The 20709-nt window shown below is 33.3% G+C and overlaps 1 protein-coding gene across 13 annotated transcripts in view; it reads right to left on the bottom strand.

Annotated features, from left to right (window-relative positions):
* The window catches only part of MYCBP2 (MYC binding protein 2), a 262254-nt gene that overhangs the window by 49779 nt on the left and 191766 nt on the right, over positions 1 to 20709 (bottom strand). For 9 of the 13 annotated variants that reach the window (XM_032864195.1, XM_032864196.1, XM_032864198.1 and 6 more), the window contains 4 exons: positions 17987 to 18166; positions 3039 to 4682; positions 1776 to 1945; positions 791 to 1035 (listed from right to left, as the gene is read on the bottom strand). In XM_032864195.1, the coding sequence (XP_032720086.1) occupies positions 791 to 1035; positions 1776 to 1945; positions 3039 to 4682; positions 17987 to 18166 (2239 nt within the window). The remainder of the gene's footprint in view (positions 1 to 790; positions 1036 to 1775; positions 1946 to 3038; positions 4683 to 17986; positions 18167 to 20709) is intronic. The other 4 variants (XM_032864197.1, XM_032864207.1, XM_032864202.1 and 1 more) reach the window with 2 other exon arrangements.

Raw genomic sequence — 20709 nt, 5'->3', positions numbered from 1 at the left:
TAATCTCTCAAGACTGCTAAAGTGTCAGATCCTTTGGGAAACCTTTCCTGATTCCTTGGGAAGATAGGTACTGTCCATCCTTCAGGCTCTAACAGCATTCCATGCATACTTCTATCACAGAACTCCTCACAAAAACATTTTAAATGTTTCCTTTATGGGTCTGTCTTCCCACCAGAGTGTGGAGCACCTGAATTGTATTATATTTATGTATTATGTACATACATACACACACACACATATACATATTATATTATATATATGTACATATAATGTATATGTACATATAACATATATGTACATATATGTATTATATTTATCTTGGTGTCTTCAAGGTCTAGAACAAAGTTGGTTCCCAGCTAACTGACATTTAAATACTAACAGAATGAAAAAATAAATAAATAAATAAATAAATACTAACAGAATGAATACTTTAAAAAATGAAAGATTTCAATAGCAAATTTTTTTTTCCACTATAGCACTTCCAACTATTAATAGACTGAAGTCAGCTTTCCAAAAAGTAAAAGACAGCTATTGTCTTAGTTTCTAAGTCATTTTTGCACTAATAATACAAATTGATACAGTGTTTACATGTTTTTTAAAAATACCTACTACCACAAAGTGTATATCCTACCAGTCATATATCGGTCAAAGCAACTCACAAAATACATTCCTGGAGGTCTTCTGTTGTACACAAAAGGTAGTGTAGTGTGGGTATTCAGAGCACGATATTAATCAGCAATGGCTATTAATCCCAAGTGATTAAAAACAAACAACCACCAGGTTATATTACCTAGCTAATGTCTGCAAGTAGAGACAAGGCATTTTAACAGGAAGATCCTCAGAAATGCCCTCTTTCACGCTGGGAAGATGAGACTGAAACGGCTTTGCAGGATGGTAACACAGAATGCTTGGCTCCGCTGCGCTGCTCAGGGACAGCAGGAAGAGCGCGTTTGCTTTAATCACCTGGTGAGCTTCCATGGTGGGCAAGGCACGAGGAGTCTTGACTTGCACTGGCTTCCTCCTGGACTGCTTGACCTGGCAAAGAAAACTCTGCAGTGATCTCCTCCTACTTGGATTCAAATGTCAAATTTCTTAGCCCAGCTATTGTGAGTTCTAATAAAAATTACTGAATACTTACAGAACGATTTTAAAATAATAATAGTGATTACCAAAAATAACATTCACTTCATGCTTTTCCTGAACTGTCTGAAATTATTTTATTTTGGATACAAACTATTTCTTTCCTTCCCTTGGGAAAATTTAAATGTAATTATTTTTTAAAGGGTAAATAGTGTGTGCGTGTGTATTTGTATTATATGTTTGGCAAAATTTTAGTTAGGTGTGCCTCTAGTTCCCATAGACCTAAAACATAATTAAGGGTTTAAGACAAAGAGAGGAGAGAGTGGAAAAGGAAAAGGAGAAGGGAAAAGAGGGGGAGTTCAGAGAGATAAAGGTGAAGAGGGAAAGCTACGTACATATATGGAGTAGTATACCATTAACAATAAAGAATTACATAGTAAATGTTTGTCAGTTAGGCATATGTGCCACAGGTTAGTTGTCTTGTATTATTTAAAGATATAATTTATTTTTGTAATTAAAAAATAAAATAACTAACCTAGTATGATATTAAACTTGTATATTGTTCCTATTATAAGATAAGTTGATCTTTAATATAATTTCTGTGGAGTTATCTAATATTGCATGATGATAAAAAGGGATTTTTATAAGATTGATTCTTATCATTAACAGTATAGCCATAACAGAATAAAAAATACCTTCTCCCTCGCAGCAGCCTGTTTTTCACGGAGGTATTTTTCTCTACAGCGATCACATACCAGATACCAAGTGCTTCCTCCTATGCCGCCATCACCACAGTTACCAGCCCATCCTCCACAAAAATGTCCAATGCTATTGTAACCTTGTCCACCAGCATACCGGCCACAACCTTGAAACAAGCACAACAATACACTTTAAGTGTCCTTAACAATCCAATGCTTGACACTTACACATGAATGACGATTTACCTTTGCAAAATAAGCAAAATACTGAAGCAAGTATCTGACTTTTTTTTTTTCCAGGCTATTAACTTATCAGAAAACAGCATGCTTGGCTAAAAAATAATCAGTTAAGGAATGCCTAAAATACTGGAGATACTCTATACAGTTAGGGAAAAAGAAATTTAAGATAGGGGTACATTTAGGTTTACTGACATATGCCAATAAAATTGGACAAAATATTCTGTAGGAATGGTTTATTTTAAGAAATCATATATTTTACAGAACATTTGATGTATAATATGTAGAAAGAAAAAAAATTTAACCAAATTCATAATAGGTGAATTTTGGAATACTTATCAATTATTACAGAAATCCTTACATTTATCTAAAATATAGTCTTCTGGGCACCTGGGTGGCTCAGTTGGTTAAGCAACTGCCTTTGGCTCAGGTCATGATCCTGGAGTCCCAAGATTGAGTCAGCATTGGGGTCCCTGCTCAGCAGGGACTCTGCTTAGCCCTCTGACCCTTCCCCTCTCTCATGCTCTCTCTCAAATAAATAAATAAAATCTTAAAAAAAAAACCCCATAAAATACAGTCTTCTGATTAAATACTTGAGATGACTTCCATAGGAAAATGACCAGGGAAATCAGTATAGTCTAATTTAATTTGCAATTTTTAATAGGAAAACACTAAAATTAAAGGAGACCTAATACTGGGACCTCTCCTATGTATATGGACAGGTCATTATTTCTGTTGTGTTAGATACCTTAACAACACCCTTTGGTAACACATAAAACATTTAAAAAATAAACTATTTCAGAATATGATACATTAAGGTCCCATTGTACTAGATTGCCTTACTACTATACTATAAGAATTTCTTTACCTATTTTCCACAAAACTGATGCTGATACACTTTAAACAGTTTCCCTTTACTTGAACATAATTTATAGAGCAGCTCAACTCAGAAGTGACTAAGTTCCTTTTTTTTTTTTTTTTTTTTTTTACACAAAGTACTTACAGATTCAATAATATTTTTACCTGGGTGAGCCTGTCGCATGTGATATGTCACTGGGTACGGATGGGATTCTCCACACAGCTCACAGATGGTATCTTTCTCTGGTCCTCCCACTGCCAGCTGGGCCATCTCACCAAACAAATTACCCCTGGGTCGAACTTCTGTCTTTTCCTTTTTCTTTTTGTCTTTTTTGGCCTTCTTATTTTCTTTTTCACACTCTTTCTTTTTAAGGACTGCACAAGAACCAGGACTTGGAAAAATCATATTCTGGGAAGCTGCTTTGATAGTAGCCAAAGAGATGTCTTCCCAAAATGCCACTAAATGTTGTAAAGTTAAGGGAAGAGGAGATTTGGACTTCATCGGGTGGTGCATGGACATTTCAAAAGTGGCTTCAGTTTTCCCATCCTCACATTTTTCATGTAGAGGTGGTTCTTTAAGCATAGACAACACCTTATTTTTGTTGATACTACCCATTTTAGATATATCTGGTCCATGAGGTGCAATATTAAACATATTCAGTGCAGATGATATCTCCAATGAATGTCTATTTTTTAATTTGGTTTCCTTTTCTTCTGTAGGCTGTTGGCTGTTTAAACTATTTCTTATAGGAGCATGTTCTTTGGAAAGTTCAGGATTAAACTTTAAGAAAGAAGAACAGGCCATTGCATCGTGGACTATGCCTTCATGCCACAGGAAAGAGGCAAAGACTGCTCTGGCACACTCAGCTACGGAAGGGGACATGGCTTGCTTGGCTGGCTCTAAAGGTTTGGATCCATCTCCTTTAAAGAGAAAGCTAGATTTTTCCTTTTTGGGCCTGGTGTGCCTATTAGCACATTTTCTACTTATTTTGGGGGATGCTCTCATTTCCTGTTCATCTTTCAGTGGTGCTTTTCCTATGCTGAAATGAACTTTATTGGAACTTTCATCGATACTCTTAAATTCACTGCTTTCATCACAGGTGCTATCTGTTAGACTATTTGTTTTCAAAGTACTTGAAGTGCAGACCTCAACCACTTCACTGTGAAGGTTTTCTTGTACCACATGGGGAGAAGGAGCTCTATTTTCGGATCCAGGGGAATCTTTAGAATCCTTTGGTACCGGTTTTGGTTTTGGTGACGTTGATCGTCCCCTTAATGGTTCTGTGAGGGGCATTTTCTTCTTGCGTAGGGTATCTGGGTCAAGTGTGTAAGAGTCTGATTTAGAACGTTCCCGAGGAGGATCAAGTTTAGTTTTAACAGGAGCAGTGCTTTTTTGAGGTAGATTTTTATCATGTGGTGAGGAGGAGCGTGGAGAACTAGCACCAGAAGGGCTAGACCTATTGGTTGGGAGAGTCTTTGGCTTAGGAGATGATGACCGAGAACCTGGTCCTGGGGATTCAGCTCTAAAGCTAGAAGACATCCTCCCATCAGATTTTAGTGTCTGCAAGGTGTTATGGTTGGGGGACAAGGACCTACTATGAGAGTCTGACCTCAACTTTGCAGCATCGGATTTCAACATAAGGGATTCACTAGCTGATAAGCCTTCTGTACCCCTTGGCTTCTTCTGATCAGCAGTAGTCCGGCTCATACGTCCATCAGGTTTAAGTGATCTGCTGTGTTTAGAGGGCAGTTCTGATTTTCCTGGTGTAGAGACTGGTCTAGAAGATGTTGAGATAGTTCCCCGGTCACCTGTATGGTCCATTTCATAGTGAAACTTGTTAATAAAACTATAACTTACTGACAATATAACCACTAAATAATTGAATAAAAACAAAGCTAAAAAATGTATATTGTCATAGACAAAAATACGTAAAGAATAAGGAAAAAAGGGAAATATTTCTTGTAAAATTTCTGTTGCATCATTACACAACCATTTCCACCAAAAACTATTTTCATGGATGCATAACAGACTGAACAAATACCGTCTATGCATCAGTATGAATCATCCATGATACCTCAACCTCAGCCCTAGTACAATTATTCATTAGAATTTGAATGCAGGGGCAGACTAGAAAGAAAAACCATAACTATTTTCTGAATAATAATTAAAACCTACGTATTTTAAAGTATAAAGTAATTGAACTAAATTTCCAGTAGAGTCATACCTCACATCATTATTAGGGTAATGGTAGAGATCATACTGAATTAGGAAACTGGATCTATATACAGATACACTTATTATTCTCAAGTACACAAATACATACAATTAGGCCAATAAAGAGCTGCTTAGGAAACACTAGTGATTGGATTAGAATTTATAACTAATATATGAATGCCTGAAAGTTAATATTTAATTACATGTAATTCAGGCAGTCTATTGTTTATAAACAGATTGTATTCTAAAAGTTTATTAAGTTCACTAAGTTTAGCTGGTTAGAACTTAGAGCTTGTGTCTTCCTGGAAAAAAAATGGTGGGATCCTGAGAGTTAGTAGTACAAGTCTGAATCATGGGGCCCTAAAATAAGGAGTCAAGAAAATGACAGAAAAAAGGGGATTAAAAAAAAAGTCCCTCTTTGCCAGGCAGAGCACTAGTTGTTTCTATAGGGACACCACTGTTCTTGGCGTCCTGGCTCTCAGGCAGTGCCTCTCCTTCCTCATGTTCTTCTTTGAGGCCTTAGAGCCAGGCTATCTTTGTCACAGGTAAGGGTCAATCTAGAACATTACCTTTCTTCCATAAAATAAAAACTTCTACCTTTAATGCACATAAAATTAGTTTTCAGGAGAAAAACAATCTGATTAAAGTGATTCAAGTGGTATTAAAGACTAAAAGCCCATAAATCTTGCTAGAAGTATTTATATTTTTTGAAAAAGGGTATGTGGTAAATTGAGATGGATCTCTTAACTGGTTATACTGCATGTATTTCTCTCTCTCTCTCTCTCTTTTTTTTTTTTTTTGAAAAAGGGATGCAAACAAATTTGGATAATGTAAGAAATGTTTTTTGGCTGGCCTGTGTGTGCGTGTGTGTGTGTGTGGGCATATGCAAGTGCACACAGGTGTTTGTAGTCAATACTCTAGTTGTCTAAATATCAAAACAATATTGCCATAGAATTTGTCCTCCTAATGGAAGGTCCAGAAGGACCGGTATCTTTGTCTGCTATTTTTCAGTGATATAATGTCAACGATGGGTCATGGAATATAGCATGTGCTCAATAAATACTTTTTTCTTCTGTTATTCCCAAATTTCACATTCCCTGAAAATCCACTTTTTATAATGATGACTCCCAAGGCCACAGGGCAGAGGTAACTATAGCTACTATGGAGTAAGGGTCAGATGCTTGCAAGTCTTGTAATTCTGTAGAAAAATAATGAAGTATGGCAAATAGCCTCTCTAGAACATATTAATGAATGGAACAGTTATTTTCTGTGAAACATGTGTCGAGAATAATTATTCTCACTCTTTGAATGAGAAAAATACACTAAACATAATGCTCTTCAGTTTCTACAGTTCTTTATCATTCTATCATGAATTTCATTTATCATATGTAGTACGTATTCTCTGCATAAAGATAGTATAAGAGACAAGGCTAAATTGAGGGAAAAGTTGTGAAAAAAATCACATTATAAAAAAATTCTAGACACTGATGCTACCTTAGTAGAGCACAGATAAAAAAGATGTAAAATCTGACAAGTAAGTGCTCTCAAACTGTACAAAGGTAGTTTAGCAAACTGCTGCTCAAATTACTGATCTAGTAATGGGTCCATAGAGCAAATTTTATAAATAAACTCTATTTGGTAGAATTAAATACCAGCCTAGTTCTTTCCACTAATTTTCCATGTGTGATGTTTGGAGTACTAATTTTTGTTACTAATTTGATAGCTGGAAGTGCTATCATCATCACATTTACTTCAGAAGCTGAACAATATGTAACAGTAAAACTAGACAATTAAGTAAACAGTAAATCTTTTATGTTTGTCCTTTCTCTAAGAGATCAATTCATGAATCGAAACAGGTATGCTTTCTAAATCAATGGTGTGCAATTCCTGATAAAGGGAGATCTCTGTGGTTGGCTGAATAACAATCTTACAAATATCAGGAACACCACTTGTCATATGCTAGCAAAAAATGTTTGCTATACTGGGAAGGTCAGAGAGTACAGGCGCCTGTATACTTCATCTCTTTGCCTCTAGCAGTGGTGAATATTTTCTCAAGATCTGTAAGTGGCCAAAGCTGAATACCTTTTGGGAGTCTGAGTTTATAAATAATGCAGAATTATTTCTTCCTGAACTGTTAATTGCCAAATTATAAATAAATCCTTTTGACAAATTTACTTTTCCAAAACATATTACATATATTTTTAAAAAAGAATGTCATGTTTGCTAAGTATGATAGGCCCATGTGCTAACTACTTGATGTTTATCTTCTTCATTTGGGTTTAAAAAGTTTTGGAGCATTTAGTAAGTATTAGGAAAAACTGTCATTTGTAACTGCTTGAAATATCAGTACATATGAAAAAGATCAATAAATGTAAAGTATTTAGAACATACATAATACTTTCACATTCATCACTTAATTTAGTTTAATGATTATATTTATCATATGTAAGTTTAAGTGATAGTAGGCAAAAACTGTCTAGCCTCAATGGAATTCTGAAGAAAAAATAATACAGGGCAGGATAGAAATTTAGTACATTCAAACAAATTAGTAAACATGTTAAATGTTACATCTTCATTCACCAATGACCTGTATAATTTTTTCTTGCCAAAATCATAAATGTAGTATCAGGTTATGTGATACTACACTATAATTAACATACCATAATATAATACTATATTGTGCTATGCCATACTATGTATCAGGTTATACAACTCTATATACTGTACAGATCAGGTTCTACAATACTATTTACTATCCTATAGGAATATATAGTATCACTGTGAACTGTAAAAATGAGGAATGTAAAAACGTTTTATTGATTTCAAGAAAAAGGAAAATTACTTGAAAGACTTATGTAATATGTTAATCACTGGTACAAAAATAATTTGATAAAATTTTCTTAAAACACAGGATTTTAAGTTTAATTAAATATTACTTTAAGACAAAAAAACGTGTAGGCATCTATAGTCCTGTAAAAGACCAAAAGCATATTTTTAAACTGTCTGAAATTTTATCAGTTGTCATAGTAGTATGAATATTTCTAAATTTAAAATTTTAAAACTAACTAACTAACTAAGAAAATGCTACAAAGAAGACTCAATGACAGATGGGACATGTAGGTTTAGACCTATGTATCTATGTATATGTATCTATCTATCCTGATAACTAAGTTAAACTAAAAAACTTTAACTTAATTTTCAAAGAAGAAACTAAAACAGGAAAATGATTTAACATTCTGTAGCAGAAAAATAAGTTTAAGGCTAAACCTGCCACATGAGATACTCTGTTCTTACGATCACAATGTCCTTTATGCCTTATACATATATACCATCTGTTCTGATGATACTGACTTAACAATTTCCCAAATCAGGGACTTCTTTCAATATCCCTATTTTGTTTTTGTTTGTTTGTTTTTCCTATTTTGTTTTTTTAAGACCTTACAGAGGTCTGATATTAAGTAAAAGTAATACTTAATCTATAAATATAATTAACATGCATATCAACAGGATAATTAACAATATATTATTGAATAAATACAACACAAATTGCCCCAAAATATCAAATTTTAAATAAAATGATAAACTTTAATCTTTAAAGATGAAATGGAATGGAAATGACTGAGGTGAACTAATAAAACTTTATAGAAACCTCCTATGTTCACTACGAATGGCCCATCCGTGAATGCACGCATACCCACCCTTGAGTTTGTGAGACAGAGATGAGAGAGCAGAGGCAGGCCCAGCTACACCATAAGTTTTGTAAATGCGCTCGCGAGAAGCAAGGTTGTGAGATGGAGATTCTATAGTGGAAAACATTGGCAAAGAAGCAGCACAGATTCAATGGAAAAAAAAATTCAGCAGAGAACACAAGCAGAAACAAAGCATTTCAAATGGTATGCACAATCACCTTAGTAAAAAGTCTGTATTTTGCTAAATTTTCCAACAGGTTTATATTTCTCTAAAATTAAAGTGGAAAACAAAGACCAAATTGATTTAAATTAATTAAGATAGCTCCAAATGCATTAAAAGTTAAGGCTCATTTCTCTCATAAACCAAATTTGAACATTCCTTTTAGACTAATATTTCTTTAATTCAGTTTTCTTGTCTTTGGTGCTTACTTACTTATAAATAAAAGTTTATAAGTAAATTTTTTTCTTTTGTAAATAGTGGGAGATACAGAAATATTACTTACAGTTTAGCATACTACTGTTGCTTAGTTTTCTATATGGACACATGACTATGACTTTTCCAGTATGTATGGAAACATTTAGGGTTGACTACTTTTCTGAATCCACCTTCGGTGGGAAATGTTAGTGCTACTCCCAATATTTAGTATTTGTTCTGTAGAGCCTATTACTGAGATACCAAATTTTGTTTATAAAAAGTTTTGCAACACAAACAAAGCAAAGCAAATTTACAAGTCACTGAAAAATGTTAGACACATTAATGATTTACCATGCAGAAAATGAAGTACTTAAAATTATCTTTTTTCCAAATAATAGAACTTCTAAATTGTAATCTTTTAAAAGTAGTATCTTAAAAAACCTTCTATCTAAATCTGAAAAAAGAATGTATTTTATTTAAAATTTTAACTCACCGCAATGAAAATAAATGTAATCAGTTGAGCTAAAATAAATTCAGGTAGTAAGGAGATAACTTTGTTATTGAAACAAAAATTGGATACAACATACACTTTTCTCAAAACAGAAAAAGTAATAGTTGACTGACTTATTAGCACGGCCAAGATTAAAGACGAACTACTCATAAGCCAAGAAGTCCTTCCATGCAAGGTATGGACTATGAATTACATGTCAGACACTGTTCTAGGAACTGAAGATAAAACGATGAACAGAAATAAAGTCGATGCTCTTATGGAGTTTATTTATGTTCAGGTAAAAGGAGAGGCAACAAGCAAATATATACTAGATCAAGTGGTGATGAATTTGGGAGCCACAAGCATGCAGATGCTGAGTGACATTCCATGCCTGGAGAGGACCAGTTAGGGATGGGGTCCCCGGGACATTCCTAGGAAGACACAACAGAGGAGGATGCAGAAAAGAGAAATGAACAGTCAGTGAGGTAGGAAACATCCAGCAGAAGATATTTCAGTGAAAAAAAGAGGGATCAACTCTGTCACACACTGCTGGACAGATCAAGTACCATGAGATCTTAGTACTGACGAACAAAAGTGACTAGAGTAATTTCTGTGAATAAGGATGACTGCAAGGACCTCCTGCAGTGGTTCAAGAGAGAAAGGCAGGAATGCACAGAGAGATGGGCATACATGCCCTTAAATCATTTTCATCTAAGTTAAAAAAAATAGTAATTTTTAATGTTTTTGAGCACCTTCTTTTTGAAATCTATAACACCTCAAAGGTACCAAGCACTGCAAAAGGAATTCTTCTGCTATCTAAATCTCATGTAATACAAAGTCTGAACCTGTTGCTGAAAATATCCATTAGGAGGGTACTAGTTTTTGGCTAGAAGAGTTAATTCAAGGGGAATTCAAACTACAAATTTAAGGATACAGTCTTTTTTTTTTTTTTTAAAGATTTTATTTATTTATTTATTTGTCAGAAAGAGAGAGAGAGAAGGCACACAAGCCCACAAAGAGGCAGGCGGAGGCAGAGAGAGATGCAGGCTCCCTGCCGAGCAAGGAGCCCAATGCGGGACTCAATCCCAGGATCCTGGGATCATGACCTGAGCCGAAGGCAGTGGCTTAACCCACTGAGCCACCCAGGCGTCCCTAAGGATACAGTCTTGCTTGCTAAAATCTATGAAGACAGGGTTTAGCAGGAGGACACCGGAGAAGAAATCAGAATACTATCTTAATTTGAAGCACCCATAAATATAAATGTGAAAAATAAGGCAATTTGTAGGGTAAATGTTAGAGGTTTAAAGACAAACTCCTGGAAAAGGTTTTGAAGCCAAAATCGCTTTGAAGTCTTTTCAATATGTTACAAAGCCTAGAGACTGAATTCCTAGGTATGATTCAAGTGAATAAGAAGAAACATTTTTTGGAAGTCTTAAATGCCTAAAGAAATTAAGCTGTGACTACACACTTGTTCTATGCATCCAATTTTCACAAAATTAGCTCATATTTGAAAACAGTTTGTTACAATTTTTTTAAAAGATTTGTATTTTTCAATTTAAAGAGAGATAATCCTTAAGACATACATTGATATCTTTATACAAAAGAAAAAAAGTTAATCAGTTTTCAGGCAATTTGTTGGAAATTAAATAATCATGTTCTTTTTAAAATCTCACTTTTTAGGCAAAACACCCAATTACTAAATTTGCCTCTGTGGAATTCTGATTATTTTGGGAGCAACATACAGTTCACTAAAGAGAGTATTAAAAGCAATATAAAAAACAGGATTTTTCTCCAGTACTCATATGAAGTCTATGTTGTGTGTTTGGTATAAAATATCCCTTTATTAGCAATATGGTTTTTAATGTGTCATTTATTCTTAGTTTTCTTTGTTTTGGATCCCAACTATTAAGTTCCCTGGGGAACTTAGTTCATTTTCACATCACAGCAACTCTGAGTTCACTGTAAACTGTACTGAAAAAAATTACTCCCTAGGTACTGATAAGAAAAAAAACAGTATAACTTTCATTTTTAATAGGAAAGCATTCTTGTTTCAGTTTAACAAGGACAAATTGTGGTTCTGCTGTGAATTTTAGAACCCTGACCTTTGTCACTGGGAACATAAACTGGAAGAATCAAAGAATATGTCACCATCTAGTGGCAGCACACAAAACTGCAGTTCTGGGATTTAAAAAGTAGCATATACTTATTTTCATTGTTAAGTCAACAATTAAGCAATGATTAGAAATGTTAAACGGAATATTAGAAACGACACTATGCTGAAAATACATTATATCTAAGAGGTCAGGTGTCTAATCACATCGCCTATGTCACTGTCCCTGACACTCTGATAGGAGAAATAATATTGATGGAATTTTTGCACTCAACATCCATCCTATAGAAGGCTACAAATAACTGGCAGAAATAATCTTCAGCACCTACACCTATTTCTCCTTCTTTTCTAGTTCTCAATCTTAAAAAGATTTGTATTGGATTTGACAGTCTCAATAAAATTACTAAATGTAATCCTAACATAGATATTTGGAAGTATTTGAGGACATTTTAGAAATAAATCTATGACAATGCTCAAATTTCACTGTATTCTGTCTCCATGCTTATACATACCTACATTGATGTGTGTGTGTATATATATGTTTTAAAATATAAGAAAGAAATCTAATTCTATAGATCCTTCATATGATCATAAAATTTCACTGAGCTTATTATGGTAGAACAACAGGGACAGTGCTCCTGACTTTCTTCACCCGATTTAAATCCCAGTACTGTACATTTGTATTCTGCTCTGAATAGAACTTCAGATATTTTTGACAGTATGGATGCCTTCCACAAGCAGAAAATAGTTAAGTTTAACTTGATATTCTGTAAACTATTTTAAAATTATCTATTTTTAAAAATATAAAAAAAACTAGTTTATTGGTTCTTGAGACACTATATAAGTTAAAAATTCAAAATGGTCAAAAGATGTGAGTAATTGAACAATATGCAGATAAAAAATTAGTGTAATTAAGTATAACAATTATTCTCACTTCTGTCTAATAATAGTTTGGAGGATTTAAAAGAAGGTGATAGTAATAATTATATACTCTTAGCTAGCAGCCGCCTGGACTGACAGTTTTAGATGCAATATCACTGCATGATCAGTAAATCTAGAATACTGGTAAATGTATGAGGAAGAAAGCTGAATTACGTGACTGCTAAAGGAATGGGAAATTAAATCTATTCATCAAATGAATTATAAAATAATGAAATCTAGAACAAAATTTCCAACTGAAGGATAAAACAGAAATAAGCTTTTCATTAAAATGTAACACTAACCTAAATGATAAGAAAGTTGTAAGAAAGATGGATGAAAATCTGAAAGGTGGATAATCCCTAAAACACAATGTGTCTCTAAGTAACTTCTAGACATAACTGCACCTGCATAAAACATATTCATAGCATATTACTGAATAAATAGTAAATTCCAAGTAACTATGGTTAAGGAATATAACATTAGGGAAAAGTGTATCATTTCAGAGTTTTTGATGGCTGAGATAGGAAAATTCTGAGAAAATTTGATGTGTATGTATCCTGGGCCTTAGAAAGAATCACTTCAAAAAACTCCATGAAAAGGTTAAGTATTACTCCTTAAGCAATAATGTAAGGCACAAGAGGGCTGGGGATGCTCTCAAAAATAAAAATCTGGCTCTCCGCAAACTTCTTACTAGTTGTAAGGCGAAAAATGGTAACTATCCATCAGAGAAATCAGACTCTTTGTTCAGGTTCATAACCATGTCTTGTCTTCAGGAGGATCCAACTAATGTAGAACAAAGACAGCTAAAACTGAAACCAAGACAAAAAGGCTTTTAGAGAAGATACTTATGTTTGAAGAAAGAAGAAAAGAGGAGGCACATAAATTCAAGGTTCCATCTGTGCCACAGCTTCACGGTAGGCAGGTAAGCAAATGGGACAAATTTTGCGGTATGATTACAATCCAGGATAGAAAGGACTTCTCAGTCTTGGAAACAAAGCTGGCATTTATACACTAACATTCATAGTAATATCTGAAAATAGTGTTAGTATATGAAGAATCAATCTCAAGAAAAATAAAAGTTATGCTGTAAAATGTACACTGAAGACTAGCTAGGAAACCTTAATTGTTTCTTTCCAAATTCTTTCTTGCCACTCCTTCCACACTGAGAATAAAACTGCTCTCTCTCAGGCTGTGATTTCTTCTAATCTTCCCTGGAGCTTAAGAGATGTTAAGTGCTTGCATCAAAAGGCAATAGTGATATCAGCAGATAACACGTATGGGGTACCCCACTTTACGGCGGGGTAAACAGGGCTCAGATATGTCAGTTACCTAACTATATAAAGCTATTAAGTAGCTGGAGGGGAAATTTGAGTTTTAAGTCTTTCCATCACTTCATCTTTATAAGCTAAATAAACACAGTGCTTTAGTATATATTTATATTCTCAAATGTAAATAAATATGCATGCAGATACTCAAGTGGACCTTTTTAGTCACATTTAACAAATTTTGGTTTCATTTAAGAATGTGACATACAGGTGTAACAGAAAAACTCTTGTTGCAAGGTAACCTTGAGGTTTCCTATCTGGGCTTGAAAGTCTTGTCAAAATAACAGATAACATAACAAATAATAACAAAATAACATATGTTACATGTTTAAAATGTCTGGGAGAATACTAAATTGTCTTCATTGTAATTTTTTCTACAAGAAAAATAAATACAAACTACTTAGCATCCTGTACAGTAGATATAAATGCCCATGTTAAACACAGTCATTTGGGACAGTTTCTCAGTTGGAGGATCGTTCTTAAGTATAAACTCAGAATTATCATAACTCTGTATATTAGGCATCCTATAGGCATTATAGTGGTTTATTTATTTATAGTGGTTTTAATTAGTACTGAAATATTGTTCCTCTTCTTTGAAGATGTACTCTGAGTAAAAACTGGAATATCTAGCATGAAATAACAAGAACTACATGATCTTAAATTCATGTTTTACAATGAAGAAAGTGATCATCTTGGGCATTTACACTCAATAAATATTCCTTCGATGCCTATGATGTATGAGACCTGGGCAGGGGCTATGGAACAGAAAATGATGCTTTTAAAAGGAATGAGTAAAGTCAGTGAAAGTAAGCAGTGTGATATTCTTATAGAAAGCAGGCAGAGATATCATTTTCCACCTCAGTTCACTAGACCCTCATTGCAAAATTGTTTACCAATTCTAAAAACGCCATAAATAATCTGAAATAAAAAAGTAAGTTATAGAACAGTAAAGAAAAAGCTTACATGTACACTTCTCTCTCTCATGCCTATCTACACATAAGGGAAATTTGTAATTTTTTCTATAATCATTCTAGTTCACTAAAATAACAGTTGAAAAAATTTGTGTGTATATATAATTTTGTTAATTTCCAAAAAAAAATTACCAAATTAATTTAATGTACTAGGATAAATACCAATTCCAAAGATTAGTGAAAAACTACACCTCAGGAACAAAACAACCTAAATAATTACTGATAATAACACTCACAGAAATTCTAGGTTAAGTTAACATGTGGGTCAGTTTAATGTATGTCTATGTAGAGCTTGTCTACTTAACTGGGAACCTGAGTTATGACATTTAGGAAATCTTTTCTTCCTTTCCAACTACTCTGCATTCTTAAAATTAAACTATAAAACAAACAAACTAATAAAACAAAACAAAATACTCTAGATGATAAAACAAATGTGATCAGAAATTTTAAAAACACGTATTGGGGGCACCTGGGTGACATAGTTGGCTAAAGTGTCTGACTCCTGGTTTTGGCTCAGGTCATGATCTCAGGGTTGTGAGATTGAGCCCTATGTCAGGCAGTGAGCTCAGTATGGAGTCTGAGTTTCTCTCTCCCTCTGCATCTCCCCCACACCCGCCACCCTGCCCCTGCTTGCTCTTTCTCAAATAAATAAATCTTAAAAAAAAGATCCACACATATTAAAGGCCAGTTTTGGCAGTATTACTTATCAGTACACAAAGGTGAATATTTAAAACATGGCATTTATAGTCAGTAGGACTGGCCTCACATTCTGGCTCTACCATTTTACTGTACGTGTTTCTAGGGAAAATCATTCATTCTAAACTGTTTCTTTGATGGTGATATTACTTTAAATAAGGATGTATTAAAGTGCTTAAACATAGTGTTTAGTACATAGTGGAGACTATCAGTATAAGCAAAAATTAGTAAATATACGTTTTATTTTCCTATCATAAAAATGTAAGACAAAGATGAGTCTCGTATTACTAATTAGTAATGGGAAATTCAGTATGTAGCCATCTTCTAAAGCAAGGTGAACTGCTGGTGTGACAGACAGCAATGATGTTCAGGAAAGAATACCCTGCTCAGGTAGTCTTAACAATAAGCACTCTGCCACATTTAATTTTCTTAACATGAATTAAGGCCATCGTAATTTATTTCCAAAACATTAAAACTATTTTACATTCCGCACTGTTTTTAGTCATGCTAAAAATTAAGAATTCTGGTTTCTAGAATTTGTAAATCAAACTTCAATGATATTCTGATGAGACTAAGAAGTTTAGAAGAAAGATTTAAGTAATCCTCATTGTTGGAGTACAGGCAAGCAATGATTCAGAACATTGGTAACTGAGATATGTCTAGGCCATGATTTCAAATTAGCTCCAAGATGGTGAAGGAAGAAGTGGTACTTATAACACCTAGACACAAGAGGCATAAAATTACTTTGATACAGTGTCAGTTGGAAACCTGTTATCCTTTGGGAGAGACAAATCTGATTTTATTATGGTTGTTATATTTTGAAATATTTCATTAAATAATTTGGTAAAGCAAAAACAATAATTATACTTTTTTTGAGAAGACCTGCAATGATCGTTCAGGTAGACCAAAAATATCCTTACTTTTTCTCTTTGCTGCTGCTATGACATTATCAGGGTAATTTCTTGTTTAAAATATTATACCTAATATGGATTTTCTACTTAACTGATCGTGATTTTTTTGTTTTTGTTTTGTCATTTGTCTTTACCTTTCAACCTTCCTGTAATCTGGGCACATATAAATGTAAAAAAAAAAAAAATTGTTGCTCCATAAAATGAGTAAGCTAAGCTGTCACTTCTCTTTCCTTCTTCTGTAATGCTTACCAAGGAAGGAAAAAAACTACTCTATACTCATGACACTATTATATTTCCTTGAAATTCTTCTTTTAAGAGACAGTCAAGTGAATATTTACATATATAAAGAAAATGACAGGCTAGACATTGATAGTACTTACATTTCTAAACTACTTAATTTCAGTAAACTTGCCTAATATATAGTACAACCCTAGAAAAGTTTATACTCCTATATACTCTAACATAGATAATAATATCATAATGAGTAACATCACTTGCATGAGGTGGGACTTTCATAAATATCTCATTCAGTGACCATGCCCATATATTATATAGCTGATATATGAACTGAAGGCCAAAAAGAACATATTGTTGTCATACTGCAAGAAGCTTTAAGAAGTTTATGTGGAAGCCTCAGGAGGTCATTAAGAAAAAAGAACACTCCATTAAGAGTAATTTGTTTGGGTCTATTTTACAGATCAATGTGAGTTACTATCCTGGATGAAGGGCAAAAGCAATCCTAGAAGGCAGAGCTAAAATCAAACGACCACTTTAACATAATAGGAAAAAGAAAAACAACAACAAAAAAATAAAAAGCAAGAGAAGAAACAATTTGAGAAAATCTCGAAACCTAAAGTTGCTACACATTTCACAGATACCAAATTCACTTAAAAGAAACAAACAAACCTGCCCAGTACCACCTCTCCTCCACCCACTTGTACAGTGAAATAGGTTTATTCTTTTGGGGCATCTCTAAGTAATAAAGATCCAGTGTAAAACAATGAAAGTTATCTCTATAACTGATGCTTAGCATAGTCATGCATATTATAAAAGAAAAACTTAAATAAAATAGGTTTTTCTTAACATGCTTTAACATATGTATTTGCTTATGCTGGAATTAGAATAGAGAGCATAATAGTCAGACTTCAGTAACTATACTTAATAAAAAATGAGTGATTAAAAAACAAATGTCTTAGCTGCAGAATGTCTTAGTTCAAAATAGCTTAAATGCTTCAAAAATGTGGGAAGGGATAACATCCTCATAAAATAAAACCAGTCAAGTGAGTTGATAAATAATCAGTAACTGATAAACAACTTGGAACAAAGCTTCAGAAATGGCTTCATGAGGCAGGTAAGGCTGACAGACTTACTCTGAAGCTGAGGCTGCTGGAAGGAAAGGGGCTGTCCGAACACAAATGGGCTGTGGACTAGGGAAGAGGGAGGTTTTGCAGCTTGATCAAAGATGGAAGGAGCTGGGAGATTGGGCCGTGACTGAATGGAATTCAATATGGCACTCAGTTGGTCACCTGCAGTGGGCAAAACAGTCAAAACTACAACTTGTTATTAATTAACATCCAAAATGGCAAAGAATATGGTGCTTTATGACATTCAGATAAAGTTAAACACTAAATTAAACTATGCCAATTCAGAAATGAGTGGAAACTGGTGTTGATTATCCTCAAGTTAGGGACAAAATGTTGCATGTTGTTTTGATACTCTTATGTAACAGCCCACCTACAAAAAAAATTTATGTAAATTCATTTACAACGTTGAGCAGCAGCATGGAAGAATTCAGAGTCCATGAAGAATCTATGATAGATAAGTTGACTCAGTATCATACCAGTGTAAATGAAGATCTAAGTAAACAAAGTCTTCTACATAATACCTAACAAATAACTAGATAACCCTGCCTCATATGCATTACACTTCATGCAGAAGATAAGCAAATATGAAAAGGTTTTTAAGTAAATGTAGAATTGAAGAGAGGCAAAGCCTATGTTATTAACTTAATATATTTACATTTAGTTAATATATTAATATTTTCTTTAAGTTGTTCCTGCCAAAGAAATTATACTTCTTAAAGCATGAATTCCTTTGCTTGGATGAATAATATAAAAATCTATAAGACCTACAAGATAAAAAGGAGTATGAGCTATCTAATTTGAATAGTAGCTCAAATGTGAATTCTGACATTTTTCCTTAAAATTAAATACAAAGGACTTTAACAGATAAATATTTTTAAAAATATGAAACAATATAATTAGATGGATGATCCTTAGCTCCTTCTTTGTAAGATTATGCATATTAAATAGTTTATATGATGCTGAAAAAGAGAAGAAGAAAAAAACATCTAGACTAGTTGATGCAGAAATTGGAAAACAGTGCCTTTCCAATCCCTAAATATAATAAAGTTTTTTAAAGTGAAAACTTTAAATGAAGCAGCAAAAAGCAAAAGAGTTATATGGAAGGAACTGTGTACCCAGCTACATGTCTACTTTTCAAAAACTTACGTTGTAAATTACAGAAAGGATTTTAGAGATTATGAAGAATTTTTTACAATTAAGAATAAAGAATTTTTGCAAAAACAATTTCTTGAACTTCGACAGTATAAAAATTTAAAGAAAATGGGAACTACTGTTAAAGGTAAGTTCATAAACAAAGGTTAGATATATTTAATTAGATTTAAGTTTCTTAATACTCCTTTGCACCATCTAAATATTTAAAAAGCCCATAAACAAGTACATGCTATTTCTGAACAATATTAGCAGAATCACACTTTTAAAAATACTTTATTATTTCTACTTAAGAACAAATTTTCTCAGCAATCTGTCTCTTAAAAGTTGATTTATATATCTATGATGTTTTATAATATTTTAAAGACTGATTTAAAGTGATAGCCACAAGTACAATTTAGACATTACAGCATACAATTTGAAATAAATATGGCTTTAAAACAGATTATTAACAAAGCATAGTAGCGGTAAGTAAATGCTGAGATTTTAATTTAAGAATCGACAATGGGAGAGAGAAAGGGACATGAAGAAAACACCACCAAGCATTTACCCTACTTAAATAGGAAGATCTAGCTCAAGTTAGTTGAAATCTGACCTACCAAAACTAAGCAAGCAGGTATCCCCAAGCCTGCAGGATAGACCAACATAACAGAATAGGAAAAGCCAAAAAGAAATCTTGTCACTAGGCTTCCTTCATATGAATACTTTGTGGAGAGAAATAAAGGTATCAAACAAAATGTAGTTTTGTTTTAAATTGAATATTTCCTTTATATTGATGTCATTTTGCATCTTGTTGACTATTGCATTATTTCACTTGCTCTGCAAGTCAAGTCTAATGACACTGTTTTTATTCCTTGACATCAAATCCTATGAATTAGTGTAAACAACATTTTAAAGTAAAATTATTTCCACATAGGCTATCTTCTCCCTCTTACCATCATCCAGCAAGTAGCAAGTATGCTACTTGCTGATGATATGCTGATTTAGAAAAGAAGTCAGGATCAGGTACATGGAAAAGAACAGGAATGTGTCTGAATTTAGATACAGATACAATTTTAGATGAAATTCAGGTATAAATTGTTCTGAAATAATTATTGTTTGCATTGTCCCTGACACTGGTCTCTTCTAATACTGCAGTCCAAAACAGTTACACACACTTTATATTTTTTGGCTTAGGGCTTTTGTTTTTCTTTTCACAACTTTCTGATTTCATTATACATACCAAATCCAAAGATATCATTCATTTCATGTGATTCTAAATTAACTAAGGTAACTTGGTTAGACATTCAAAACCACACATATGTAATAAGGCTGATGTCTAATATTACTTAAAATGTTTTGATTTTAAATGGATCATTGTGGCGGGTTCTTTTTTTTTTGGGTCATTAACACTACTCTTAATAATAAGTGGATGATAAAAACAATAGTTCTTTTACTAGATTTCACAGAATCTTTATGATGTGAATTCCAAGCGAGTATCTTTAAAATAAGAGCATATAAGCAAGAACTCCTATGAAACGTAAACTAAAACCGGTAAAATGATAACATAAAAACAACACTTTTGCAAACATTTTGATTGT

This window comes from Lontra canadensis, unplaced genomic scaffold (assembly GCF_010015895.1).
Source record: "Lontra canadensis isolate GAN:19392208 unplaced genomic scaffold, GSC_riverotter_1.0 scaffold26, whole genome shotgun sequence".
Classification (NCBI taxonomy): Eukaryota; Metazoa; Chordata; class Mammalia; order Carnivora; family Mustelidae; genus Lontra; species Lontra canadensis.
The sequence above is the reverse complement of the archived record's forward strand: the minus strand, read 5'-3'. Positions and strand labels throughout refer to the sequence as shown.